At 37.4% G+C, this 27,820-nt stretch overlaps 1 protein-coding gene across 2 annotated transcripts; it reads left to right on the top strand.

Moving 5' to 3' along the window:
- On the top strand, positions 1-27,451 carry arhgap27l (Rho GTPase activating protein 27, like). Of its 2 annotated transcripts, none has more exons than XM_039687671.2 (20): positions 1-230; positions 568-871; positions 6,159-7,062; positions 16,229-16,675; positions 18,056-18,268; positions 18,727-18,807; positions 18,970-19,086; positions 19,423-19,509; positions 19,850-19,912; positions 20,328-20,395; positions 22,021-22,108; positions 22,647-22,748; positions 23,148-23,246; positions 23,342-23,429; positions 23,508-23,630; positions 23,785-23,883; positions 24,217-24,294; positions 25,522-25,656; positions 25,918-26,023; positions 26,099-27,451. In XM_039687671.2, exons 3-20 carry the CDS (start codon positions 6,220-6,222, stop codon positions 26,271-26,273), a joined length of 3,012 nt encoding a protein of 1,003 aa, XP_039543605.2. In that variant the 5' UTR covers positions 1-230; positions 568-871; positions 6,159-6,219; the 3' UTR covers positions 26,274-27,451. The 2 variants fall into 2 exon arrangements, with proteins under 2 accessions (XP_039543605.2, XP_088984529.1); XM_089128403.1 differs by having other exon boundaries at positions 3-230; positions 20,331-20,395.
- Positions 27,452-27,820: the final 369 nt, after the last annotated feature.

Raw genomic sequence — 27,820 nt, 5'->3', positions numbered from 1 at the left:
AATGGGTGTGAATCAACCACTGGGTGTTATTCATAGAAACTTCATGGGGAACTCTTGCAATAGCTGATGTTTTTCAATCAGTAGTCATCAGGAGTGTATGAAACTGCCTCAAGGGAGCCTGTAGGGAAGCATAAAAAACTTTTACAGCTCACTGGGACCTGAAAGATGTCAATAAGCCTGTACTCACACAAGTGAACAGCAGAGATGAAAGAAGAACTTTCTGTTTGCAGGTGAGGAAACTATTTTAAGTTAAAACATCCTGTCAGTTGTAGTCTCAGTCGTGTGTTCCTGTCTACTGCTTTGCTGATTGATTTCACCCACCACCTTTCCAGTGACCTGATTTTGTTGATGAGGCACAACATAGCGTGAAAAACATTTACAGAACATCTATTTAATAAGGAACGTCGTCTTGTCCGAGTAATGCTTTATTGCTTTTGTGGAATAACAATTGGTTAAGGCTTTAACAAGGCTTTTCTTTCTGATTCAGTTGAACCATACCCTCATCTCTCTCTTCCTGTTGCTAACTGTCTGAATCTTCTGAAGTTGTGCTTGTGTGTGCTGGAACAGGAAATGAATGCAGACCGAGGAGGCAGGCAAGCTGAAACTGGCACAAAGCACTAGCCGTGTATACACACCCACCCACATACAATACAGACACACACCGGCCCTGAGCAACAACTGTCAGAGCTGGAACGTCAAAGCGGTGGCAGCAAAAGACCAATACCGTCTGAAATATTAAGTGGAGTGAGCTTCTAAGAAAGGAAAAGAGATTTGCAGAAAAACAGGAGACGGATTCTACAAATTAAACTTGAACAAGAAGAGAAGGAAACAAAGGTGTGGAGAAGATGGTGTTCCGATCCTACCTCAGCAGGTAATCTTCTATGAATTTGCTTATTTTGGATGTACTTTGTATTCATTCTTAAGGTAGTTTGCATTATTTTTAGCCTTTTTTTTTATTCTGATCGCGTTACCTATAACAGCTACCTTCCTTATTTTCTGCTTCTGTCTTGTTGCGTGAACAGTTGTCTGCCCGCATAAACAACAACTTGTTGCAGTTTACAAACAGAAGGCAGAGTGTGCCATCTTACTCTGTGATGTGAGACCAAAAAATCAGAGCACTTGATTTCTGGTGTTGAGTTTTTATGTCCTCAAATCTGTGATAATTATAAGAGTTTTGTTTTGTGTCAGTGGGACGTCGATCAACTGAAGCTGTCGAGCTGAAATTGTGATGTGCGAAACGTTGTCATTCAGTGTCAGACTTTGGTTCTTGTTGTCTGACCTTATAATTCAGCTTCAGCTCAATGGAACCTGTTAAGAAAGAGAAGAAGAACCATTTTGTAAGCATGCTAAATCCATTCACAGTGTGTACAATTTAGTCCATAGACTTCACAGAGTGAGTGCTCTTTCTGCATTCCTGAGGTGACTGGGCTGGTGGGTGTGGGTGTGGAGGGAAAACTGGAACACCACAGATCTGGTACAGCGATCCGAGGTGCACGGCCCATTCTGAAGAGAATCTCAGTTCTGCCTTAGGTCTTCGCTGTGTGCACACCTCACTTTCTGAGGCTACTGCTTTGCTTTGGTTGGGTTAAAATCTGAAAGCACAGCAGGTTTTGCTTAGAGTCTTGAATTGCAAGCATTTTTACTGTACACATCTGAGTTTGGTTTACTGGTTAACCTTTAAAAATGAAATTTTACTCGCCTTGTAAAGTTCTTTCTTTCACGGAACACAAAAGCCAATGTTTGCCCGAAAGGAATCCATATGAAAGGAGCACTAAATTCCAAGTCTTCTGAAGCCATTCAGTAGCTCTGCATGATGAACCGAAGTTGTTAATGGCTGAAAATCACATTCGCCATCTCATTGCATTTATATCACAATTCATCCAGGCAATAAGGTTGGAGATTATTGACATCAAACTTACAAGTTTGTACAAACAAGTTACTGTTTATTAAACAAAGCTATCTGAACTATTTGGTTCCTCAATAATTTTTTAATATGGCATGTACACAGTCTCTGGCACACTCTGAAAAATGTAACAAGGAAGAGGAGGGGAAGACAATAGCTTTTAATATTTTATGTTCTTGTATTTTTATGTTCCGTCCTGACATATAGAAAAAGACTATTTAAAACAAAATGAGGATGTTGGAGACCTTGGACTGACAACATGTGGCAGGAGATAATATGAAGTGTTAGGACAGCCCTAAGTCTAATTCTAAAAATGACCGGCTGCTGCAGGGTGAGTGAACACATCACATAGAGACCCCCCCCCTTCATGAACATCCTGTGAGAGATCCAGACAGCACAGCAAGGTCAAAGCAAGTCAGGCTAGAGAAAAACAAGGAGTTTCCGTATTTAAACACTGTCTAAATGGGAACGGCCTCCTCCAATTGTTCTACAATAACAGCCATTTTCAACTGGAAGGAGGACAATCTTCCCCCCAAAGACAGCTTGTGCAGATTCCAAGGTATTTTTTTTTAAACCGCTCCAACATGTTGAATCACACATTGATGTTTCTGTCATTTTTGCTGCTGTTCAACTCCACTCAAAAGTTGTGAAACAGGTTCTGGCTCTCCCCTTCCATGGTGAACTGTTTGTGAAATGCATTAAGTATCCAGTCTGAGATCTAAGTTGACATGACAGCATATCAGTATGAAAAAGATATATTCTCAAAATCAAATAGTGCTTTTGGCCCCTCCCTCCTTGGATTGTGTAATGCATGTGCTCCTTTGGACCACAAGGCCTCCTCTCAATCCATTGCCACCCCTGGTTTATAAATCGAGAAGGTGGTCTGGCCTACCTTTACTTCCCAATTTAAGGAAGAACTCCTGTATGTCTTCTACAAACTCTCTCTTGGTTAGCTTTTTCAGGTGTACAAGGGTGGCGTTCTTTGTCTCGTTTGTCTCTTGGGAGGCATGTCTTGACTTGTTAAAAAACAGCAGCTGATGTTGTTTTGACAAGAGGCTGATAAAGTCTTCTGTACATGGATTTTTCTCCTTTTCACATTGCTAAAAGCAATTAATTTCATTTTGCCTTACTTTTTGTCTTCTAAATAGTTAAAATAATCTTTTTTGTGACAAATAAGTGCCAAATAATTTTGTGAATTATTTTTCAAAACACGTTACATTCCAGTCCAGTAGTGGCCGTAAGGGTGCTTCAATGTCTACAGATTGCTTATATCAAGGGTGTTTTTACGTATCCCACAAATGAAATGCTTTTGAGAGTTTCTCAGACTTTGTAAAGTCATAATTGAAGAATAGGTTTCCTTTCAGTTGAGGATGTCAGTTGGAATATGAATTTCTTTAGCCATCCCTGTCTGACAGGAAGTTGTAATTTGAATTACATGAAGAGAAATTTACTGAATTGCAGAAAGGTGTAACATTCTGAGAAAACATTCTAGCACTCTAATTCACAGGGTAATTTATTAATTATAATGAAATAAATAAACTAAATACAAATTTACGAAACTATCTAAAACCTAAAGCTACGGATTCTCCGATATGAACATTTTGGCCGATACCGATAATTCTTTATACTTGAAAGCCGACAACCGATATATTGGCCGATAAATCTAAATCCAGAGTCTGATTTCAAAAACAAAAGTCTCACCAGTAAAATCCATATCCCAAACATATCATATAGTTTACATGGACTATAGACCTTATGTAGCCCCGCCCCTTTTCAGCGTTGCGCTCATTGTCTTTTGACTTCCGGTCTGTATTTCCGCAGCGATCTTGCATAGGTATGAATGAACTGCTCGTAAAAAAATTCCCGTTCGACATTTGTTAAGACATCTGGTTTAGAATGCTTATGATAAACATTACAATGCTCATGATAACTTTTGTTAACTCTAAGTAAATCCACTTCATCAGCTAATTACTCCTCGACAGCGATGCCATAGAAATATACAGAACCGGAAGTTCAAAGACAATATTCTAAAGATGACGGCGCCTACGTTTCTCTGGTGCATAAGGTCTTTATGACAGACTTGTGCTGCACTAAACTGTATTTTCATTTTTTTTCAATCATATTTCAAGCAATTCCAAACCATCATGTTGAACAGTGCATCTGAAGCGTCTCAGCTGAAGGAAATAATACATTAATTATCAACTTTAATATATCGGCCTAATTTTCTTATCAGGCCGATAACGATAACACTAAAAATGAACATATACTGTATCGGCCGTTACCGATATGGCGGCCGATATATATCGTGCATCACTACCTAAAGGCTTTAAAAACACCAAGTCTCATGACAGCTGGCTCTATCACTCACTCTCATAAAATAAAAACATCAGATAAGAAATTCTAAGAGACACCCTTTTAAATACTGTAAATTTTGACCTGATACTGTCTGAAAGGCTGCTTTCTCTAATGAAAATAGTCCCAGAGCACATGTGTTTGTGGTTTAGAGTGGTGTTTAGACATAAAAGGACTATAAGATCCTTGGAGAATTTTTTGATTGAAGCAAGCTTGCTTTGTTTTGAAATAGCTTCAAACAATTACTACACATTAGATGTTTACAAAGATCATGGCACATTGGGTGGGAGGGATTGACATTTTAAGAGGAACATACACACAACTCAAATCAGTAGCAAGCTAATTTGTGTTGCTGACAATGCAACCCAGTCTTCCTCTCTCCTTCTCAGCAAGGGGAAGGGGGCATTTTTTCTGTGTGATAAATATACGCAGCACGGCACAATGGTTCATATGCTTTTTTACTCCAAATTATGGCCAGAAATGGATAAATATTAAGTCTGCTGTTTAAAACAAATAAAGAACCAATGTAGGAGAATTGTTATGCGCAAACAGCAGGAAACTTTATATTCTATTTCGATTTCAAGCTTGTGATATATAAACACACACATCGACCCAATCACATGTTTAGGATTCATCAATCCGATTGAAACAAAAGTTGTGCATCTAAAGGTAGCCAATGTTCCTCAGAATGACAATGACATCATTTCCTTTGCCTGTACCTTAATGTATCAGATGGATTTCTACATAATTTGCTGGCAGCTGAATCCAAATAGCACCTTGACTACTGACACTTTGCTGTTATCTGTCTTTCGTATTACAGTCAATTTCCTTTCCTTTACAGGCAGTAGTCAAACCACATACAAAAGATTAACAAGCGATAGAGGATGCTTAGCAAACATTAAACCACTGTTGCATCAAGGGTGAATCTCTTAACAGTACTTTACTTTGAGGACTAAGTAAACAAAATGAACTGTTCTACAATCTACTTACGCTTACAGCCCTGATTAGTCAACGCATTCTCACCCCAAGGCGTCACCTTTGACCATGCTTCAATATTTGACGTTTTAGGCGCCCTTTAGCGTCACTTAAATGACGCGATCCTACGGCGTCATCTAACTGACGCTAAAGGAAAGCGTCAGTTAGAGGACGCGGTTAGGTTTAGGTGTGGGGGTAGGGTACACGCGATCCTAGGGCGTCATCTAACTGACGCTAAAGGGCGCCTAAAGCGTCAGATATTGAAGCATGTCCAAATGCTTCCCAAGGCGTCAGTTAGGTGACGCCTTGGGGGTGAGAATGGGCTGGATTAGTACATTTAAATTAAGCAATTTTCTACAATCAATCTTTTCTACAATCCTGTTTATTTAAACTACAAGAGCATTGCAAAAAGGGGTGCTCTAATCTTGAGTGGCTGTGAGGCCACGCTAGATTGATTGCTTCAGGTCATTGATCAGAACAATGGCATTTAACCTCAGTTACTGGTCCATATCAGAGCACTACCTCACAGTTGCCTGACTTAAATTCAACATCAGCTGTTGACAAAACTTGTAGATTAGAGATCTCCACTGTCAGCTTAAAATGATCAAGAGCTCTTGGAATGTAGTACTGTGTGATTAAATGAAATACTGTCCTTGCCTTTTCTGAGGAATGCATTGCAGAATTTGTAGTGACTGCACCTTGTTATGTCTACCTATTATAGTTAAAAAATGGGGTAAGGAGTTGTATGATCTCATTCAGGCTTGTTGGGCAATTCCTGAACAGCTGGACCAGTCGAAAGTTCAGCCAAAGTGCTGTTGTTTTGCACTCAAAGAGCAGGTGCTCTATGCTTATGACTCAATTAAACAGTAATCTGTGTCTTGTGCTCAAACTGCTTTTTATAATCCTTTCATTTGTTTTCTGCCCACAGGAGGGCCTTTCCTGAGCCTTGATTCCAGCTTGATTCCCTTAAAGGGTAAACGGGTGAGAAGATGACGTCCTTACACAGTGTGGGCCTAGTATTGGTGGAATTTGAATATGAATATGAGGGCCGGGATGGCCACATGGTGTCCATTAAACCCAACGAGCGCTACATCCTCCTGGACAAAACAAACGATCATTGGTGGCATGTGCGCAAAGATGAACGAGCCAAGCCGTTTTACATCCCTGCTAATTATGTTAAAGAGCTTCCACCCAACATCCCTTCACCTCTGGACTTAAGAGAGCCTCCAGCCCCTGACGTGAGGCCTGCGGTGCCTGACCTCACAGAGATACGCAAACCAGATGAAGTTACAATTAGACTTCGCACCAAAGGGAATTACAAGACAGACAACCGCATGTCGACATTTGGTGTTCCTTTGGATTTGCATGATCCCCCTTCTTACAAACATGGCAGACCTTCAGATTCTCTCCTCTCCCTGAACACGGTTTCTGCCTCAGATTCTTCACAGCAGAAGAAGAGGATGAGTCAAGCTACCAATCTGCTGTTAGGCCCTCGCACCGCTCCAGCTGAAACAGTGCCTGATAAGTTTAGAGTTCCCAGCTTCAGCCCAGCCGACCCCCTCCATAGACCTAGCCCTGCCAAACCTGTGGAGCTCCCTGTCATCAAGAACCTGAATGAGACCAGGCCTCACAGGAACTCTCCAGAGCTGGAATCCCCAATAGAGCCTGAAAGTGGAAGTTCCAGTTCAGAACCACTGCCATCACCAGACTCTGAGAATATTTATGAATCCATTTCGGACCTGAATCTAGACCTGTTGGCACTGACTGACAAAGCACCTGATGGATTGGCAAAGCCTCAGACCAACTCTTCATGCTCACCTCCAACAATAAAGGTACAGTTTTTAAGTGTTGTGGCCCATTCAGAATTTAATTGATAGTGTCTTTTAGATTTGTATTCCTTTCCAGAATTTAAATTGAGCAAACCGAATGTAAAATTAACAATTCATATTTAAAGATGCAGGATAACAAAAGATGCATATAACTCCAATCAGTGTAATTTTAAATGAAATCAAATTTAACATAGAGTTAAAAAAGGTATTTAAGTTTGAAGACCATATGCTTTGCAGGCAACAGCCTTTATTGCACTAGACTAGTAAATGAATGCAGTTTCAAATCCTTTCGTGGCAGTTCACTTTTTTTTGACAGTTCCGTAAAATGAAACTGGCTTATTAATATTTCTGTACAGATAGACGTTTGTGAACAATCTTTTCAGCACATTGAAAGCATTGCCTTTCACATACTATAATGTTATTTCAAGTTTGTGTTTTTTATCTTTCTAAGAGAAAAGTTTGATGAAGTTATCTTCATGATACATATATTTTATGATCCGTTTCTATTGTAGAACAAAATAAGTGTGTATTTGATTACTTAATGACTTTTGACCTTTAAATTGTGTATTTTTGACAAACATAGTATTAATAAGCAACAGAGCATAAATCCTTATGAGGAAAAGCAGTAGAACAGAAAGTGTGTAGGCCTATCAATGTGAAATGTTTGGGCATGTTATCAAAGTGGGCCACTGGGAGGCGATGTTGGCATGCTGCACAAAGTGTAGTACATGTTTTTTTTTTTCCAGTATCGCGTTTCATTATAAATGATGATGATAATACTAATAATAATATGTTTAATTTATATAGCACCTTTTCCAAGCTCAAGGACGCTACCATTAAGTGTACAGTACAGTTTCAGCATTACCCAAAATCATACAGGACATTGAGACAGCCATGATCTTGATGCGATCAAGTCACCATCTGTACTCAGACCTACCAACCAAGTAGTTACTCAGCTGTTTTGGAGCCAGAAGAAATAAAGGACGGAAAACAACGGAAAATAAAAGAGAGCCGCTTCACAATAAGGCCTTCCTACATGACATCAGAACAGGATACTACAGCCTTTAGCGAGGGAAGGATATAGTGAGGTAAAGCTTCTGAGTTTTAGCATTTGAAAGGCAATTTATAGACACTCTCATCCAATAAAAACTTATGCCATCATGCATCATGTGTGCATAACAATATCCAGTGATAGTCCTGACAAACTAAACAGACAAACTGTAATTAATTTCCTTTTTCTGTTTGCATTTACTATAATGCACTTGTGTCTCTTTATAGGTTGTAAGGGAACCCATCCTTTTTTTTTTTTCATGTGCGTGAACACATTTTAGAGTTTTGAGTTCAGTTAATAAGAGCTACAGGGTATGTCACAACATGGTTAGGTTTTATTTTATGTAGTGAGGCATCTCACGTCTAGCATGTAATATTTTCAGTCAAAATCATACCTGAAATATAATGAGACAATATTCTGTAATTTGTTTAAGAATACAACTTTGACAGAACAGTAAAAAAGTATAATTGTTCATCTCCTGAGACACTGTTAACACAGATTTAGAAATCTGAGACAGTCTTGGTGTTGTAGCTGCAAGGTTACTATTGTTAGCATAGAAGCTTTCAGCTTCTCCGTTTCAAAAACAGTAAATGATCCTGAAGATCACTGAAATTTGGCCAAAAAGGAAGGGAGGGAGAGAGAGAGATAAAGACTAAGTTTGAAAGAGAAAGGTTTTTGTTCTCGTTGTCTCATTCTCTGTTACTTTGGTAGGCTAATTCAAATAACTTTATCATAAAGCCACTGAAACATTGAAACTAGGGAGGAGAGAGAGAGATGGAGAGTGAATGCGAAAAAGAGAGAGGCTTTTGGGTTACTTTTTAAAGAAATAACTTTCTAAGAATATATATTTAATATAATTTGTTCATATTCATTTCAGTTTCACCACAAAGCATTTTTGCAAAATTCCAGGGAAAGTTTATTCTCATGTTCTCAGTTTCTCTGAATTTTACGTAATTCCAATGAATTTGAGTTATAGTGGACAGTGCCCCACAAAGTGCACTTTTTCCCCCACATCTTTGTCAGTTCCATTCTTGTTTGGGAATAGCTTGGAATTGTGTTTGGAAAGAAGGGGAGAGGCACAGTGGGAGTGGAGCTCTTAGTGCACCTGTATCAGGTTTCAAAGCCATTGTTAGTCTGTGTACATCAGTGTATGACAAATGTTTCACACAAAACCAGTACTGTGTAAAGCTTCGGTTCTGAAGGTCCTCAGATGACTTCACGCTTCTATCCACTTTATTTTTCAACGTGGAAGGAAGATGTTTTCTGTGAGTGTGCAAGACTTTCGATTTATTAGCTGCTATATAGGAAAATAGCGAGAAGAATACCAAAGTAAACCGTAGAACTGTTTTTGCTCCAAAAAAGCATGTTTATAAATTAAAATAATATGGTAAGAAATACCAGTTTGCACTTTACAATAATCAAACAGTATAATTAACTGTTTTGTAAGTAACTTGAAAGCAATTACAAATGGCATATTACTAGAAAATAAGGTGGGTATAGTTTGTCTAAGACTTATAACATCTCTTTAATGACTGCAAAGTCAAGGTACATGGTTGTCACCGTATTTTAAGAATGTCCATGAGCTCAATTCGGGTATTGAGGAATACAAATACATTTGTAATCACTGGCTTACTTTTACTTTTCAAGCTATGTGTTAGGCTAGGCAATTGTAGCCTTCCGCTATTGTTTGTCTGTGGCAACAACCATGAGATGACAGCTGGTCCATTCCTGATAAAATGCCCCTCAGCCAGCAGCACGTTTACAAAACAAAGGAGGAGTTTTCCTGAAGGCCTCCAAATCTCATTTTACTGCTTAAAACCCAAACTAGTTAAGAACAGCTCCCACCTTAACCCACACCACAGGCACTGTGAATACCCAGCAAACCGTGTCCTCTCCTCTGACCCTCAGCGTGACAGAATGTCGGTAGGCAATCCTACTCCATAGAGCTAAATGTAGGAATGAACATATAGGCTACAGGATACAATTTCGTTTACACCACAAGAAGGCTATTATTCGTATCTGCCCTTGTAAACCATAAAACGCTGTAAGAGTGGCAGAGAAAGAGTTAAAAAACGAAGGTGTGTCGACTCGACGCTCCCTTAAACTCGTTGTGTGGTAGTTTACCTGGCGCCGCTGGCTCCAGGGAGGCGAACTTCACTCTGCTGGGAGTCGGAGAACTGGGAGTCGGAGAAACAGACAGGTGAGGTTCATCGCAGAGGTCTGGCGGAAATTAAATACAGGTATTATTATAACTAACACTATAAGGTAGAAACTAGCTGATACGCGCGGGTTTTAGGCGCCTTCGTTGATTCTAAGTCATAACAAGTGAGCGCGAATGGTTACAGAGCACGCGCTGCGCTGCACTGCCTTGCTTGCATTGTAGCCTCGTCAGTTTTTGTTTGTGTTGTGTTTTTCACAATACACATTGTTCTATGCAGCCTATACCTTAATACCTTTTCTTTTTCAATTAGAAATGTACGGATAAAAATACTTTCGGTCCACGCCTTGTTTTACAATGAACGCGGACATATTATTGCTTTGATTACCATGCTGTGTCAGTGTATTGCAGTATGTTTTTTCCCTCCATCAGACTGGAAAATCAATTATATCACTATTCATTATTGATTAATGTAAATACTAAAACTATTTCCAGGTTAAATTATTGGTTTAAACCTGTACATAATATTGATATTTAAAAGAAAGCTGTTGTATTAATCTAAAATCATTGCAAAAGAGCTTGACAGCTTTGTAGACTCCAGTTAGTGTGCAGACATGCACACAGAAAATCTCAGACGTATGCAAAATGTAGTGAAGTTTGAAGTTGTGTCCTCAAAACTTTAGATAATTATTATTTACCTGCATTTAAACTTTGAGAGGGAGTTACCACTCTCAAATTTATCTGGAATCAGTGTTCAGATGATTTATTATGTGACTAATAGTCATCTAGTTTGGCATGAATTCCATTACTTTTATTCAGATAGATTATATTCATTTAGGTTTGTTTTTAGTTAGACCTAAAAGTGATCAGCAGTTTAAACGATTATGACTTGGTTTGATTCCTGGTTTCTGTTTATTGCAAAAGGAAGAACTGTGTGATTACTGAATGATCAAGAATGGGGTCAAATTACACTGGAATGTCACGTCAAAACTATTTTGACACTTAAGGCAACATAATGATTAACCAAACATCCCAGTGAACATTGATTTTCAGCAGTTTCCTGCATGTTAATAGTTCATGGGTTATATAAATGAAATATGTTTACCTGTAACTTGGGGGATTTTGATTATTTAAAAATCAAAGTGTTCGTTATTACGGATTCAATTTTTTTCCACCTCAAAAACATAAATGTAAACAACACAATGGTAATGCAATTTATGTGGACACTTGTCCCACTTGAACCCTTTAGCACTTTATTGGGCTGTGTGTGTCATTGTGAAGTTAAAACCAGACGGTACAAAAACAAGCAAACAAACTCAAATTCAGTTTCCTTGACACCAATGCTATACTAGTAGACTACCAGTGCAATTATTTTTTTACATGTACATTATTTGCCTGTGCAAAACATCCCACCACACTATCCCAGATATTGCTCAGATCCTTCATTCAATCTAAGCCTATATGATATTTTTGGACATTTTATTATATTTTGGACAATTTTTACCCCACAATTGTTTGCATAGATAAATAATACCACCATTCCTCAAGCCAAATACGTTCCTAAAATATGAACAGTAATAGTTTGTGAGTTGAGATAAATCTGGCCTGGTCTCCCTGTTTGTTAACTTGATGATTCTGATTGCAATTCTGATATAGATGCTCGAGATACAGACCCATCTTTTTAAAGTGAAATCAGGCTGTTGAGGTTTTATTTGAATGACAAAACACAGCCTGTAATCTCTTACCACTTGATTTGATTACACCAGAAGTCTATCTAACCCAGTTTTTTTGCACATAGCTTGTTCAACAGGAAAGAGGAAGTAATGGGAGAGACTAAGTTTGTGATTTCAGTTTGCAAGCACTACTTCCACTATTGGAATGATGGGGCTTTGCATAGGCTACACTAAAGTGTACTTGAAACGTAAAATTGCAAATATCTGCATTTGTACTAGCTTTGGTCTTACTTCAAACCGTTGATTGTTGTCCATGTATCCTTTTGACAGATCACAGGATGTTTACTGAGCCTATATGATTATGTTTGTTTTAATTAGCATTACTCCACCTTAAGAGGAAATGATAGTCCCCCCACCCACAGCAGTTAGTTTGTGTTCCCATTTGAGCTTTCTGTGTTTGTATGCACTCTCAAACATGCGTGTTGAACCCTCAGGAGATCCCCTTTAGCTTTCCTGTTAAATAATCTGATGTGCCCTTCCCCTAAAGCCTGATGTTAATTCACAATTTCTGTGAATCTCTACTCGCTGTATACCTGCTGTTAATGTAATGAGGTGAGCTGTAGTTCGTCGGAAAAGCGTTTTCAGATTTTTGTGTTTTTTTTTTTTTTCCAAATGTGGTCTGAACACAGTAATTAGGGCACCAATGGTGGCGGGACCCGACTGGAATTGCTCCGTTTATTGAGTTTTGATATGCTTTCTGGTCCTTTTTTTTTTCTGAGAGGAATTTTATTTTGATAACATTCGGATGGAAGTGAAAGAGGTGATCCGTAAGGCTTGCCGTACGCTTATGCCCAGACTGCAGACCTTTCTGAGGTTTCGTAAGGTAAGCGGTAAACACAAGGTAGCATTGTGAAGCTGAAACTGGGTTTTGTGGGATTGCTGTGTCAGATATGCAGGATATGGTGAACACACTGATTACAGTGCTTGTGAGACTACTATTGTTTGCTTAAAAGAAGCTGTTGTTTAGCCGATAAAGATATTCTACTCAAAGTTTGTTATACTGCTAGAGAAGAGGTGACACATGTTCAAATGATTTACTTTTGTTTTGATGCCTTGGACTGAACCCATACATAAATTCAAACTGTAATTGTTATTGGGTCATTCCTGTTTTCAAATCATAAAAAAAGATTTTGGATGACAATATATAGCCTGCATGTGTGGAACACCAGAATTTGAATTGTAATGCAAATCCATTACTTGCACTTGATAAGATTTTTGCAGATTGATTTTTACTGTTTATTTTAATACTATGAGAATATAATGAGAAATAATGGGTTTTCAAAGCTTGTACTTGCATTTTGTTTTTTTTACAGCTTTATTTTAGCAGTTCATATGAAATTTTAAGCAGTGAGAGCTGTGGACAGCAGTTCAAGTATTTTAAACAATCATTTTTTTCTAATTCTTATATAATTTAATATGCAATGTAATGGCTATGTTAATTAAGCGATTGATATATGAATTATTGTACTTAGTCACACTGCATGACATGCACTGAATGTGTGTGTGTGTGTTTGTGTGTGTGTTTCACTTCTAGAAAAATGTCTAGACAAAAACATTTCTTTTAGGTGTCACACAGAGTCAGAATTGATTAATTTATACCGTCCGTTGTCCACACTCCACCATTATGCATGTTTCAAGCTCTTCTCAAATGTCCATCGTGCAGCGGAAACCTCTGCCCGTTGTTCTGTTTTGATCTTGGCTTCCCTTCCCCAGAGAGTGTGCTAAACTTTGGAAAACACATTATCTGGATGCATCCAAATTTTGAAAGGACATACCGGTAGTTTCCAGAGAAACTTTCACTTGGACTAAACAAACACAGGCTTTATTAAGAAGAATGTTTTTCTGACCTCACATTGTGGATTCAAGTGAGGTTTAACAGGTGTGCGGGTCAAAAGTCTGATGATGTCATATCCTCACCCCTCATGATGTTTCAAATGCATATGATGCCATTTTCTGAAGTTAGAGTTTTAGGAGTTGGCTATAGCAGAATGTGTAGGCTGCTTCCCCCCCCCATACAAATCATGATTACGACTCAAGTATACATACTTTAAATTGTCCATACAAGTCTATCTTCTTTTATAACGGAATAATGTTTAATTTTTTGGTCAAACTTTCCATTTAAGTGCAGAGACGTGTTCTGTTTGAATGAAGATCTCCATAACAGGAGAAAAAGTGAAGGCCTAAAGATGAAAGCTGGCGAGATATTTGATTCCACATAACCATCTTTGTGTCTTTCCTGAATCGAGGGAGCGGTTCCAGCAGGATTTTCTCCCCATAGCTCTTTGTTTTCATTAGGTTTCTATTGATAGATCTATTGAGACGAATAATGGAAGTTATTGCATGGGATAGAGACAGATATACTCAGGGCCTAAAACTATAACTTTTTGCCACACCTGCCAATGGCCGGTGACTTAGGAAAATAATTTCTACTGGCCATGAAACCGATTTTGAAAAAAAAAAAAAGGAAGTTATGATCAGTGAAACCAGTTTAGATACCAATGCAAAAATCACAATTCTCTATTCCAATTTCAATACCACAGCTAAAACTACTAGTCTAATGAAAACATTATTAAAGAAAAGTAACAGTAGTTTACAGGTAGACATTGAATTAAGTAATCAAATGTAAAATGACACTGGGGTAGTATTCGCTGTATAAATAAACATTGTTCAATACTTATTGAAGGTGCAACAGTTATTCAGTCAGGAGCAGTGAGTCATTGTTTTCTCTCTCTTTTGCTGTTTGATTAACCTTTAAAACAGACAGGAAGATTAATGCTGCCTTCATGTGCTATTAGAAATTTCCTACTTACCGCTTCTGAAGTCGGGATTATGAGCTCGTCGCATTGCTTTGTTGTTGGAAAGAACGGGAATCATGCATGATGGAGACCAGGTTTACGCTTGCCTATTTTTTGGGAAACCTTATTAAAGCCAAAATGATATTTGGCATCCCATTCATTGACAATCATATAAACATTCACCATGCTATCTAGACAGCTTGCTGACGATTCTGGAATTTTGGCTAAATACAGACTATTTTCGCTGTACAATATGGTTCAAATGATTATTCATATATGTATGCATTACTTTAATTTCATTGCAAGGCGATTGTATGTTGCGAAAAAAAACCCCACTAACAAAGAATACCGCTGTCACAGCAGCAATCGGTCAACTCGTGAACTCAGGTATGAAAATTATTCCCGAACTTCCCAGTAAATAGCCTACAACTTGGGCGTTAGGCAGCCTAATGCAAGAATCTAATATACTGTTACACATGCATTGTCTTTCTCAACTGTTTACACGCTCACTTAAGACATAACTGACTATGTTTACTAGGATACTTGCAATTTTTTTGTGTGAATTTTTCTGTTGAAGCGCAAGATGACGTGAAAGAGAGCTCAATTCATTATTTGCCTGCTGTCAAGACGTGGCTTTCTTGGCATGCTTCAAATGTGTGTGTGCACAGTAATGAATTGAGCTCCCTTTTCCGTCTTCTTGCACTTAAATATTTAAATTGACTAGGCTTAAACTTCCGTGACGATGCAGCACTGACCTGTCCCAAGTGTCGTTCTTATTCTCACAAGACTGCATAGTTAGAAAGCATAAATATGTTACCAACCAACTGGTGATTCAGAATGTTTCATTGTGACAGTTGAAGGTATACTCACCAACGTCAATTTTTACTCATGTTTGGTAAAGTGTTAATTTTAGGCACTGGATACACTACTCATTTTGACATTATGGCATGTTAGTGTTGTGTTCCATGGGATGTGGTTTCAATTGTATAAAAGTTTACCAGTTAACTTTTTACATGGTTTCCAATGATTATGTACACCACAAAATTAGAAAACTCCAATGAAATGTTAAGGGTAATGCATTCAATCTTTGCTGCTTTAGAAACTATGTTAAAACTATGTTAAACTCATTATTTTGGACCTTCCAAAGTAGTCCATGGAACATTTTTCTGACCGAATTTTTTTTTTTGGCATCTTATATCATATAGGCTTAGACTGAATGAGGGATCTGAGTAATATCTGTGATAGTGTGCGGGGATGTTTTGCCCAGGCACACAATGTACATGTAAGATGCTTTTGGCATCTCCTTATAATTCACTAACTTCAATTAATTTAAATATGTAATGCAACCATGAAGGTCAGTAGACGATGACCTATATATATTTTTAATCTTGTAAAAGCAGCCATCCCTAAAACATGTTCTCTCTCTCCCCAGACTGAGAATGACCCCACCACTGCAGTGTATGCAAACGTTACTGACCTGAAGAAGACCGTTCCTCGCTCTTCATACTCCTCTGTCTCCAGCTGCTCCTCACCCGGCATCGCCCTCAGTCCCCGGCCAGACTCCGCCTGCTCGACCGAATGGCAGGTCCATACTGACCACGACAGTGGTAAGGAGTACTACTACCACCCTTCCACGGGAGAGAGCAGTTGGTCTAATCCCCATAGCCCTAACCCAGGAGCTGGTATGGAGTCTGTGTCCTCCTCATCCTCAGCTCACTCGCTGGGCTCTGACTGGGAGAAGTTTTTGGATGAGACCACTGGGACACATTATTATTATAATCACGCTTCGAAACAAACCTCTTGGTCTGCCCCGGAGCCATCGCAACCTCCGTCATCCACGGACATGGTACACAGTCATGGCAATGAGGCGGATGAACCGGTAAGATTCTGCCTGTCTTTATATCTCTCTATCTACAATACCGTTTGACAGTTGTTGTGTTTTTTTGTTTTATTGTATTCAGCAAGGATGTATTAAATTAAAACGATTTTAAACCCAGCCGTTAAGGCCGTGTGTCCACCAAAGCGTTTTTATCCAGCTGAAAACGCTAGACGCTCTGCTGAAGACGCCGTGCTTTGGGCGCTTGAGAGCGTTTTGGCAGCGCAGCGTTTTTTCTGTTGAGCCGTTTCGTTGCTATGATACAGAATATATGCAGCAGTTTGAATGTTGTGACAGTTGGTCGGTGTGGTTTAGTCCCGCCCCTCCTCCACTGTGATTGGACGGCTGGGTAAAATGTGACGGTGATGAGCGCTGCGTTTTAACCAAAGTTGAACATTTTTCAACTCCCAGCGACCAGTAAAAACGCTGGGCGCTCGGCGCTTCAGCGTGAAAAAAACGCTCAGAGCCTCGTTACGCTCATGGCGTTTAAAAAATGCGGCGCTCACATTGAAAACATACGCCAGGGGCGTGGAAAAACGCTTTGGTGGACACACGGCCTAAGACATTTATAATGTTACAAAATATTTCTAATTTGAATAGATGCTGCTTTTGAACTTTATATTCATCAAAGAATCCTGATCAAATGTATCCCGGTTTACAAAAATATGTTAAAGGAGTAGTTCACTTTAAAAAAAAAAACATTTGCTGATAATTTACTCACCCCCATGTCATCCAAGATGTCCATGTCTTTCTTTCTTCAGACGAAAAGAAATTAAGGTTTTTGATGAAAACATTCCAGGATTTTCTCCATATAATGCATTCGTTATACAATGTAAATGTATATACAATATAATTTTGTTCTTTGAATGAACCAAATGACACGAAAAAAGATTTGTTCATTTTGATGATCAAGATCGAACAGGAGAGTCACGAACGTGCGTCACAGAACAGAGCAAGGTGACAATTTGAGCTTATAAAACTTAAACTGAAACTGTCTTTTGGACCTTGAACCGTTGAATTTCTTTTCGACTGAAGAAAGAAAGACATGGACATCTTGGATGACATGGGGGTGAGTAAATTATCAGCAAAAGTTTTTTTAAAAGTGAACTAATCCTTTAAGCAGCACAACTGTTTCCAACACTGATGACAATAAATGTTTCTTGGGAATACATAAATGTTTCAAATCAGCATATTAGAATGATTTCTGAAGGATCATGTGACTGAAGACTGGAGTAACGATACTAAATTTAGCTTTGCTCCAGGAATAAATGACAATTTAAAGTATTATTCAATTAAATTAGTATTAAATTACAATTAAGGTATTATTAAAGATCTATCTATCTGTCTGTCTATTCATCTTTTATTATTTTTTTGCATTCTCAGCCACCTCTTCCAGATGAGGACTACCCAGCGAATCAGCGTGAAGATTCCCTTATGTCACTTCAACTCCCTAAAGATTTTCATTTGCACCAAATCAAGCATGCCGTCATTCCTAGGGCTGTTGTGGACACACGTAAAGATGTCCATCCGGGCTGGACTCACTCTGTAGGAGCCGATGGAAAAACTGTCTACACAAATGAACTCACTCGTGAACAGGTGATGAGGGCTTATCGGAATTATTGTATTACTACAATGAGCAGACACTACTAAACAGACTGTGAAAAAACTATATTTAATTTATATATATTTCTTTGTCGTTTTAATGCTTGTCACTGTAAAAAAAAAAACATAGCCGAATTATGACTGATCTTTTGTGTGTATTAGTGCCTCCTTTTGGTGCCTTTATAATACTGCAACTGCACATGGCAACATACTGAACATATTGCAAATGCATCAAACCAGCTCCAAACTGAATTTTTTGAAATTTTCATGGGGAAAATAACTGGAATGTATTGAAAGAGTTTTCTGTAGCTGACCTACTGTATATCACCACATCATTTAAGCTCAAATCATTTTATTTTATTTATGTCAAGTCTTCTTTAAAAAATAAATAGCTTTAAAAAAAAAAACACTTAAAAAAATGACTGACTAATATTTTTGGCTCCCAATTGCAGTGGATCCAGTCTAAGGATGACAAAGGGAAGTTGTTTTACTACTTAAAAGGGGGATCTAAATGTCAGTGGACCCTTCCAGAGGTCTGTGTATGATTTTGTTTCATTTGTCATTCTGTATTTATTTTTTATTTTTTATTTTTTTTTGTCTTTGTTAAATCGAAAACACTTCATTTTCTTTACAAATGCATGTCTCACCCTGACCTCTGTTTATACTCATAAGACCTTTGTTGACTCTTTGTTAAGGCTTCAGTCCCGCCCGGTCAGCCAATGAATGGAAACGGAGTAGACCAAGATGCTCAACCTGTTTTGAACAACTGGCGATTATCAATGTTCCAGTTCAACATGTCTCAGGAAGACCTGGTGAGTGTCAGCTCAGGACACTGTCTACCTGAATCTTTTCAAGATATACACAAATCTTTTGACTCTTTTTATCCTTTTCTTTTTAAATCGTTAACCTTTATCTGACTTATTAGAGATTTCAGTCAGATACAGCTACGCATAAGCCAAAATGTGTCATCAAATTGTGTGAGGGATGCCCTCAAAGCAATGTCTGTTTTTTTCTCATGTGAGACATTTCATTCTCAGCTATTTTCTGCAGGGACCACAACAGGAAGGAAACATCTGGTATCCGATCCGCACCACTTTTCCACCACCTAATATTCATTTATTTTTCTTTCTCTTCATTTCCTCCATCAGAAATTTTCCCCCTCACACAGGCGGATCGCCTCTGACAACGCCAGTGATGCATCCAGCACAGGGAATTCACCAGAATCACAGCATTACGTATGTAACGTGACCTCTGTTATTTCCAACTCTCATTGGAGCTTTTAACTCATGGAACTTTAGTTCCCCTAAACTCATTCATGTGTAACAGTCTCATTCTTATTTTATCATCATTTTGCTCTAATTCATGTTATGTTCCTCTAACTGAATCCATTTGCATACAAGATCGTGAACCGATTTTGACCTGATGTTTAAGGCCGTGTTAATAAAAAGGTGTTTTTAAGTCTCAAGTAAACGATTTTCTGATGTGCAGATTTAGTTATCAGCATTCCGATTTAAATATAGATTCATTGTTTATGAACAAATTGTGAGAACCCATAATTTTGTTTCCTTTCTCAAGGATAAAAAGTTAAGACGGCGGAGAAACCTGTCCAGTCAAAGCACAGATTCACATTCTCATCATGTGCGTCCTGAGCTTGTTTATTTGGCCTTTGCAGTTATCTGCACTGGTGTCCTAAACTAACATGTCATGCATTAGACTAAAACTAACATCACTGCTTGTTCTCTGATAGTCTTGCTTGGCTTTTAAATCGTTGTCATTCATCAGTAGCTGTAGATAATGTTGTTTTGTGGCATGCTATTCTACCATTACTCATTAAACATTCTACGAACAGACCTGAACTAACACACACTTTTTTTTACAACATCAAACTAAATTTATCAACAAATCTCTAAGCTAATTTAGTTCTTGTTTTTCACTTGTCATTTATATAATGTACAAATGGTTTATTTTTAATGTTCAAAAAGAGCTTTTTGTTTGTCCTTGGTTTGATTTATTAATTTTTAATCTGACAAACTTGCTTGTCTTTTGCGTTCAGCAGTCATTGTTGGAGAAGGCTGGGATTCTCAACAAGACCAAAGTCGCTGAGAATGGAAAGAGACTGAGGTGGGGTGTTGAATTAACTGTTTTTGTCTGTGGTTAAACAGTATAGTCATACTTCACCTAAGTATTGATGGGGAAAAATCATGTAAATCTGTTTAGGGGCCGTTTACACATCACCGTTGTCTACTAAAAAATGGAAATGGACAACTGGGTTTTGGGGGACTGAAAATGCAAACTTTTGAAAACTGTTTTCCAATTGTGAGTTTTTGTAACGTCACTGTTATGTAAACTACAAAAATGTGAAAATGGTGAAGTCGTGTGCATGTGTATAGACTAGAGTGCCGAAGTTATGACGTCACTTTGTAGGACAACTCAGAAGTTAGCGGCACATGGGTTCGAAAAGCTATGCATTTTCCCCATAGACTTTTGGAAAATCGCAAAAAATAAGGTCTGTGTTCACGAGTTGTGACACTTACACGTTTTGTCGATCAAGATCATTTTTACAAGTTAATCCAAAATGTATACATCTTGATGCCTATATAAAGTTTTAAAAAACACAAGCAGACACAATAAAGTAAAAAAAAAAAACACAAGCAGGTTATAACTGTGTGTTCTATGTCACAAATCAAAACGTGAAAATATTTAGAGGCTTTGTTCACCACAGACCTTATTTCAGGCCATTTAGCAAAACCCATTCAAAAAACCCATAGACTTTAAGGCGAGGGAACCGGAAGTGCTAAAATGCTAATTCACTTCTGCGTTTTGGCCTACAAAGTGACATCATAAATTCAGCACTCTGTTACGCTTTCAGTCTATAGGCACTTTGTGTTTCTTTACAAAGTGACATCGCCAACTGCTGGCCAGGCATGAATAATACAGCGTTTTTAGTAGTTTTCGTGGAAAACACTAAGGAAGAACCGTTTTTAGTACATTGTTGTCGTGTAAACATAGGCTACCCTTAGTTTCATGTTTTACCTTTGGGCAGGGGTAAGAAATCCTGTTCCTGGAGATCTACCGTCCTGCAAAATTCAGCTCCTGATCAAGCACACCTGAACCAGCTCATTAAGATCTTCAGGGCCCAGTTGTTATCCAAGTGTTACCCAAGTAATCGGATTAGATCAAATCTTGAAAATGGGTTGTTCAAAAGAAAAAAAAAAAGGATTCTGAAATCAGATTAAATCCAGTCCTGATTTTGATCTGGATCAAACCATAAAACTTTTTTAGTAAGATTGGATACCTTTGATCCAATAAAACAGGAGTATAGTGATCCCAGCAGAAAGGTGGATTTCAGGATCAAATATGTAATAAAACTTAAATACTGGTCAAATATAGTATAGCCTATACACACACACACATATATATATATTTATTTTGCTCTTGAGTAGTTTAACTGAAAGTAATTCATTAGATAGGCGACCTATTAAGCCTTTCGGAAGCCTACAACAGTAAAGTAAAAAAGGGATTATGGTGATGCCATAAACAGCTGTAAATATTAAACCAAAATATGATATTTTTATCACTATTTGTAAACTACATTGGCACAATCATAAGAGATGAACCAATCAAAAGCATTGAAATGTGACTCTGCTGGTAGGTAGATCTCCAGGGCCCAGTTATGTATTTATGTATTTATTTTTCAACAAATCTCTCTGCTCTGAAATGTTGAAATCCTGCTGCTGTTTGTGCAGGAAGAACTGGGCGCAGTCGTGGACCGTTCTCCATGATGGCATACTCACTTTCCACAAAGACCCTAAATTTACACCTGCTGGGATGTCTGTAAGTTTATATTTATATTTGAGGTTATTTAGGGTTATATTTAATTCTACATGCTCATTTTTATCCTATATTTTTACATTTAGATTACCTTTGCCATCATCTTTAAAACGTCTTTAAATAGATGATTATTTAAAGGGATAGTTCACCCAAAAATGAATATGTTGTCATCATTTATTTACCCTCATGTTTTACCAAATCTGTATGAGTTTCTTTTGGAGATATTTTTGAGAATGTTAGTAAAGAGGCAGTTGTTGGTTGCCATTTACTTCCGTAGTAGGAAAAGCAATGCTATGGAAGTCAATGGGCATCGTCAATTGTCTGGTTACCAACATTCTTCAAAATATGTTTTTGTGTTCAACAGAATAAAGAAATTCATACAGGTTTGGAACAATTTGAGGTTGAGAAAATGATGACATAATTTTCATTTTTGGGTGAACTGCCAAAATAATTTAATAATACATTTAAATGTAATCTTTGATTAAGTTTACTGAAGAAAGCTTTCAATATAAACTGACTACCATTGGGTTGTCTCCTGCAGACCAAGTCCAATCAGATTGTCCCAGAGTACACTGTGGAACTGAAAGGAGCAACTTTATCATGGGCATCTAAAGAAAAGTCAAGCAAGAAGAATGTTTTAGAGGTAATCACTGTGACTCAGTACAGTGAAAAAACATATAAACAAAGGACTTGCATCCTGAGAAATGTATTACATTGCTTTTCCTAGAATTAAGTTTCTCTGAATTCAAATCTGTTCCATTGTCATGAGTTTAGTCATAGGCCAGTGTGACTGTGACCTTTGTTTTGGCAATAAAACACAAATGCTGTTATAACTCTTGCACTATAATGAACATGTGTTGCAGTTTAAGGTGTGTTAAAGCCCAGAAGTATGTTATCTTTTGACAAATATGTTAATTTATAGCTTTGATATTGATTGCTGGCAATAATGGTTGACTTTTGCCCTTTAGAGATTTTCTTGTAGGCATATACAGTCCATATTTTTAATATTAAAGCCCGTAATAATGTCCATGTCTCTGAGCAGCTCAAGACACGTCATGGCTCTGAGTATCTGATACAGTATGACACAGACAGCATCATACACGACTGGCACAAGATCATTTTGGACACTATCAGACTGCTGGTGAGTGCTGCCCCATGCTGGCCACATACAGTATAACACAAAATCTGAAGTCCTCCACCCAATGTCAAACATATATATGTTGTGATCTTTCACAGCATGACCATGGCCATCACTCAGAGGATGAAGTGGAAGAGATCCCAGAAAAATCTCCATTGCTTCCAGACAAGGAGAAGAAGACCGAATGTGAGAAACTGAATCAGATGCACATCACATACATGACTTAATTCAGCATCTTTGAGTTTTTACACATTTTTCTTTTAGCAACACGACTGAGTTCAACAAATAGCATAGACACAGAACAGGGCCGTGTCCGTACCAAGCTACGGAAGTTCCTCCAGAGGCGTCCCACCTTACAGTCAGTCAAAGAGAAGGGCTACATCAAAGGTTAGTATCAACTTTTGCCTTTCAACATGAATTTAATCAGTGACGCTGTCCATTCAAAGAATTTAAGCAGATATCGATGAGAAATTGACTGGTTCTTATCTTGTATTCACTATAGTAAATGATTTTAACCTTCCACTTGTTCCTTTGTTTATAGAGAATGTGTTTGGCTGCCACCTAGATACACTCAGTCATCGGGAAAACACAACCGTGCCCAAGTTTATGGAAAAATGTATCAGATCTATTGAGAAAAGGGGTAAGTAATCATTTTGCCATTTGATAACAAGTTTGAGTTAAGGCCTGTTCACACCAAGGACCTTAAATATAAAACGATAAAGAAATCTTTTAAGTGATGGTCCACACCTCTACTATAAAGATAACAGCACAGAGAAACACTATTTATTTCCATCCATTATAAACGAGAAAAGCATTGATCAATCAAAATTCTTCCTTGACATTTAAAGCGGTAGACAACAAAACTGCAGCATGGTTCTAATAAACAAACAGAAGTAATAGAATTATCGTTTTTGGTGTGAACGGACCTTAAGAAAAGTAATCTAAAGTGTCGTTGTTTGTTTGCCTGGTGCAGGTCTAAATATAGATGGAATCTACAGAGTGAGCGGGAACCTGGCTGTCATCCAGAAGCTGCGATTTAAAGCTGATCACGGTAAACCAAAACTAGACGCATCATAAAAAAAGATCACCGCAATTTTCACTGTACACATCCACCATTCAAGATTGAGTTGTTCTCTATATCACAATAAATTTATACTCTGGAAATAAATAAAACACCTTAACTGCTACAGCTATATTAAAAGATTTTATTGTGAATTGTATTAAAAATGTTTTTAAAACATTCGCTAACACTTGAAGGGGTGTGCATAAGACTAAAATGACACCTTCATAATCATGACATGTTATGAATATGAAGGAAGTTTTATCCATGTTTGTGACAAGTGTCATTCGCTCAGTTATGACATTTTGAATGCATATATGACATCGTTTGAGATGTCTTTGTTCTGACACATTGACATAAACCAATAAATCATAACCTGTCAGTGTCTTTGTCATGACAACTTGACATTACTAAGACAACACAACCTGTCATAAACATGACTGATTAATGATCAAACTTAAGAAGCTTCCAAGCTTTACTAGTTAACATTATATTAAACTATCGGTGGTTGGTTTTGACATTGGATGTCATGAAGCCATTATAACTTTTTAATGACAAATGCAATGTGTACCACTGTAGTTGAGCTCAAAAAATATTCATCACACAGTTATAATGCCTCATGACAGCCAATGTCAAAGCCAACCAACCACATGACAGTTTAACTTAATTTTATAAAATTAGTTTTCATGACAAAGACATTGACAGGTTATGATGTTATGGTTTATGTCAAGATGTCATTACGAAGACATCTTAAACAATGTCATATTTGCATTCAAAATGTCATTATTGAGCGAAAGACACTTAATGACAGTTGTCATAAACATGCATACTTCATATTCAAGACAGATGTCATGTCATGGTTATGAAGGTGTCATGTCAGTCTTAGGCACACCTCTTCAAATAAAGTGTTACCAAACGTTCTCACCAGGACCTTTTTTTTAATTTCATCAAATGTCAAATTGAAAGAGCTTACATAGCTTTTTTACATTTTTAATTTTTAATTGTTTTGTCATTTTACTTGAACTATTCTGCTAAAAAAAAAAATGTTAACAATATATGAAGGCTATAAATATAATGACTATAAATGTATTATAAATATAAAATGTTAATGCTGTAAAATCATAATAACTTAATGTGAGATCTCCTTCAAATTTCTTATTTTCTCAGAAATTTTTTTTTATTGATGATACAAAAGTGTATTTTCCTTTCTCTCTGTAGAAGATGATCTGGATCTGGAGGACGGGCAGTGGGAAGAGATCCATGTGATCACAGGAGCTTTGAAGCTTTTCCTACGTGAACTTCCTGAGCCTCTATTCCCCTTCAGCTTTTTCGATAGGTTCATCGCAGCCATTCGTGAGTATAACTGTCCTGTTTTAGAGAACAAATGAATGGGTGTACCTTATACAGAGTTTGTTAGATATTACAAATAATATTTTGTTGACACGGCTGTACAGTATGCTTTGACAGCGATTTGATTTGGTATGATTCTTTACTAAATGCTGCGTTGCATCATGAACTCTGAAAAGTGTGTTTCATGATTATTTTTGACTTATTTGATTATTATATCTGTAAATACAATTCACCGGGATAAAAATCAAGAATTGTTCTTTCTAGAAATGAGTGACTACAGCCAGAAAGTGTCGTACATACGAGATCTGGTGAGAAACTTGCCTTTACCCAACCACGACACCATGGAGGTTCTCTTCAAACATCTCCGAAAGTATGGACCTCTTTTTTGCTCCGTTTTAATGTAGTATGATGAGCATCTTTACTAATCCATTTACCCATCTTTCAGAGTAATTGACCATGGTGAACAGAACCGCATGTCTGTCCAAAGTATGGCCATCGTGTTCGGCCCAACGTTGCTGAGACCGCAGGAGGAGTCCAACATCACCATGCACATGGTCTTTCAGAACCAGATAGTGGAGCTCATACTCAACGAGTTCAATGAGCTCTTCCAACCCAAATGAAATGACAAAATGGTAGGAAAGATAATACAACCATCAGCGCGTCTTCTGTCGTTCCCATCATCTTTCCAGAGAAATCAACAAGGTTACTGACTGTTTGGATATTGACTGTCCCATTCAATATTTCTTTTTTATTAGAACTAATCAAAACGTTTGAAATATCAAGAGGATCTGCCTTGTTCTTGAATGCAATCTGTGTTTTTGGTACCGCCCAAATCAAGAGAACAAAAAGCCGATGGGACCATCAGCCGATATGATCAAACAGATCTTATAAAGAACGACTGATTCTAATTTGTAGGGGTTTTATGTTTGAGATGAGACCGTTGAAGAATGAAAGAAAATAAATTTGCTTTGAAGGTATTAGACAAGGAGAGCATATACTTGTACTTGTTACTGAATAATATACTGTATATTATTGCTACTCATCCAAAACAGTTCCTGTGGAACAACCAGCCGAACAAACAAGGTTTTTCCTGTGAGATTTCCATGCAGATGTTGAATGAACAAGTCCTCTACAACGGTATGGACATTTGCTTGATTTGTAATGTTTCTCTGAAAGAAGATCTTGATGATGAAACCTGGGTTTTAAAGTGCTCGATCACCAATGTGGAGGAAGCTCTAGGCCTATGAACTTCATTGCTAAGGAGACTGAGAAGAAACTGTATACTGACTAACATTTTTCACTGTCTTCAATCTTAAAGATCTAACACGTTTATAAAATGCTGACAGTGCAATGTACAGACGAATGTTTGAAACGAATATGATCAATGGGACATTATGCAGTTAAGTAAAATGTGGATATTGAATACAAACTTTGTGGATGTAGACTAAAGCTGTACATATTTTACATATGTTGTTTATATAAAAGTATGGTTAGGAAATAATTGGCAATTTAATTTCATTACGAGATAAACAGTCTGTAAATAAAACAGATCAACCATATTTAATTTTATGCAAATATGTGCATAGTTTTTACACTGGTAATTACTGAAATCTAGGAAATATATCAAGATATAAGAAATAAATGTTATTAGTATTAAAAGAGTGCGTATACGATAATAATTTAGCAAGTCAGATGAAAAGTATGTACATCAATTTAAGATAGTGAACAGATATCATCACTGGACTGTATATCAATGCAATGTGAGAAATTATAAATAAATATGGTGCCTTCATTTTCAGTGTTTGATTTCCTGTCTTTGTTTATGTTTCCCTGAGATATTTCAGTTTTGGTTACACTTTATTTTAAGGTGTCACTGTTACAGTGTAATTATATGTACTGAGTAATAATAATTTACAACATGCACTAAAGAGCTAGATTAGGTTTTGGTTGAGGGTTAGTTGCATGTAATTATGCATAATTTACTACAAGTAACAAGGACACTGTAAAATAAAGTGTTACCCCAGTTTGTCAATTTTAAACAAGATTGAGTACTTTTTTAATTGTCAGAAATGTGTGATTAAGATTTTTTTTAATTGCGCATTATTCTACTATATCTTCCTGCACTACACTATCTATGATTGTTTCTTATTATTTAGTCTTTTTATGG

This window comes from Pimephales promelas, chromosome 3 (assembly GCF_988280905.1).
Source record: "Pimephales promelas chromosome 3, fPimPro1.hap1.1, whole genome shotgun sequence".
In the NCBI taxonomy this organism is placed as follows: Eukaryota; Metazoa; Chordata; class Actinopteri; order Cypriniformes; family Leuciscidae; genus Pimephales; species Pimephales promelas.
This window is presented reverse-complemented; position numbering and strand designations above follow the sequence as displayed.

Coding starts and splice junctions, on each gene's coding strand:
- arhgap27l (XM_039687671.2), top strand. CDS start 6,220: ATGACGTCCTTACACAGTGTGGGCCTAGTATTGGTGGAATTTGAATAT. Junction 22,109..22,646: donor TTACACCTGCTGGGATGTCT/GTAAGTTTATAT, acceptor TGTCTCCTGCAG/ACCAAGTCCAATCAGATTGT. Junction 23,884..24,216: donor CAGATCTATTGAGAAAAGGG/GTAAGTAATCAT, acceptor TGCCTGGTGCAG/GTCTAAATATAGATGGAATC.